Here is a 2,099-nt window from a genome sequence, read left to right on the forward strand (position 1 = left end):
TTGTGCCAGCCAACGCCCCAGACGCGGAGGTTGAGGATGGGCTGGCGGTGGATGAGGCTGTGGTCAAGGGGGTCCACCAGGCTCATGGTGTCCTTCTTCAGGATCATCACCAGGTCCTGGCCCTGCAGAGGGTCAGCAGCTCCCTCAGCCTGGCAGATGGCCTGGGCGTTCCCAGCACCCAGCTCATGTCTAGGGACACCCTCGGCCCTCCCCTCCAGCCTACTCAGCCCCAAGCATGAGGACAGCCTTGTCCCCCTCCCTACCCCCAGCCCTCCCCAGATACCATTCCCATGTGTGGGGACAGCCCACCCAGGCACCCCTGGCACTGTCCCCAAGGGACAGCCCTGTCAGACCCACCTGCCCCACACTTGGGACAACCACATGGATGCTCTGTGTGGAGAGAGTTGACTCTGCCACTGCCACTGGTCCCTCGGCCACCCCTAGGCACGGTCCTCATTGGTGGGGCCAGCCAGCCTCAGCAGCAGTGGCCTCGGGGTGGGACCCTGCCTGGCAACACTGTCCCAGGCTCTCACCTCGCCCCAGTTCTCTGCAGAGCCCTGGCCCTTGCTGTTGGAGAGCTGCTGGATGCAGTTGTTGACGGCAATGCTGCTCTTGCCAGGTGCCAGGTCCTCCTCAGGGATCTCCACCCAGCCCAGTGAGCGCACAGCAAAGCACTGAGCAGAAACACATGGGGCTTCAGTGACCGGCCAGCACAGCCACCCCCATCCTGTGCCCCTCGCTGTGCCAGCGTGGTCACCCCTGCTCTTTCTTCCCATGCCTGTCACTGCCAGCTGCTGCCTGTCCCCCCCTCTGCCAGCCCCAGTCCATGATGCCACAGGGAAGCCCTTGGGTGCGGTACCTTGGAGCCAGGCTCTGCGCTGTGCTGGAAGTCATCTCCGTGCCAGGGCAGCGAAGTTCTGAGGAGGGACAGGGCAGTGAGGGAACATCTCCCACTTGGCAGCACGGACATGGGGCACCCAGGAAATCGCCAGGTTGCCCTGACACCGGCAGATCCCCATGCCACCAGCTGGGAAGCATCCTATGGAGGTGACCGATGTGGTCCTACTGGCTACAATGTGTGGGTCTGCTTTGGTGGGGGGGCACTGGGGCCCAGCACCCAGCAGTGCTCAAGGGTCAATGGTGCTCCACAAGCCAGCAGAGCATGTGGGCAGGCCTACCTCCGGGACAGTGAAGCCATGGGGCTGGGAATCGGCCTGTCCTTCGTGAAGTGCTTTGCTGCGGGGGCCTGGCAGTCCTGGGAAAGAAGAGGAAAGGTGTGAGGGCAGCAAGAGAGGCTGTTCAGAGGCACCAGGTAGGAGCCCTCCCTTCCAGGACAGCAGCACCTCAGCTTGTGGGCATCCCATGTAACCAGGATGAGGCCAACATGGGGCCTGCTGGAGCTTTTCAAGGGGCTTAGCCCTGGCCAGGAATGGGCTGAGCAGGACTTTGGGGTGACAGAGACAGGCCTGCTCCAAGAGAATGTTGGACCAGCGAAGCTTGGAGGTCTCTCCAGCAGGTTCCTGCCAAGGGTGGGATCCAACACCAGCCCTCGCTTCCCTGCCCACATCCCCTACCATTCCCTGGATTGTCTCCTCTCCATCATCCTCCAGGCGCCCTCCTGGGCTGGTGGTGCGTGTGGGGTGCTGCCACTGTGTCGTGCCAGTCGGCACATGCCAGTAGTAGGTCCCCAGAGAGTCACGGATTTTCCTCCAGCCTGCAGGGAGGTCGGGGTCTGTTTCCAGGCTCTGGTCGCTCCAGAGGTTGTCTGTGCAGAGGGAGAGTGAGACAAGGGCGGTGGGGAAGGTGACCCAGTTGCAGGGATCCCTGAGAAGTGAGTAGCTTCACCTAGCAGTGCAAGGGTCCTGCGGTGGCCTCTGGGTGCATGTTTGGGCACGTGGCCCAGGAGAGAAGCAGGGCGAGGGAAGGGAAGGCTTGGCGCAATGCCAGAGAGGCAGCAGCAGTGGTGGACCCCAGGCAAGGCAACAGTGCAGGTGGCTGCCTCACTGGCGCCTGGAGGGATGGGGTGACCCCGGCAGGGGCATAGAGAGTACAGGCAGCCCGGGCCTGCCAGGAAAGGCACCCTGCAGGGATGCCCAGGA

General features: G+C 63.2%; 1 protein-coding gene across 1 annotated transcript in view; it reads right to left on the reverse strand.

Moving 5' to 3' along the window:
- Nucleotides 1–1,765, reverse strand: part of APBB3 (amyloid beta (A4) precursor protein-binding, family B, member 3) — a gene marked incomplete at both ends in the record, with an annotated part of 3,087 nt that extends 1,322 nt beyond the window's left edge. The window contains 5 exon segments of the mRNA XM_009694933.1: nt 1–122; nt 534–674; nt 860–917; nt 1,179–1,255; nt 1,575–1,765. The exon segment at nt 1–122 is cut by the window's left edge and continues 8 nt beyond it. Coding sequence (XP_009693235.1) covers nt 1–122; nt 534–674; nt 860–917; nt 1,179–1,255; nt 1,575–1,765 — 589 coding nt within the window.
- Between the last annotated feature and the right edge of the window lie 334 nt (nt 1,766–2,099).

The sequence above is a fragment of the Cariama cristata genome, unplaced genomic scaffold, assembly GCF_000690535.1.
Source record: "Cariama cristata isolate BGI_N322 unplaced genomic scaffold, ASM69053v1 scaffold41312, whole genome shotgun sequence".
Taxonomy (NCBI): domain Eukaryota; kingdom Metazoa; phylum Chordata; class Aves; order Cariamiformes; family Cariamidae; genus Cariama; species Cariama cristata.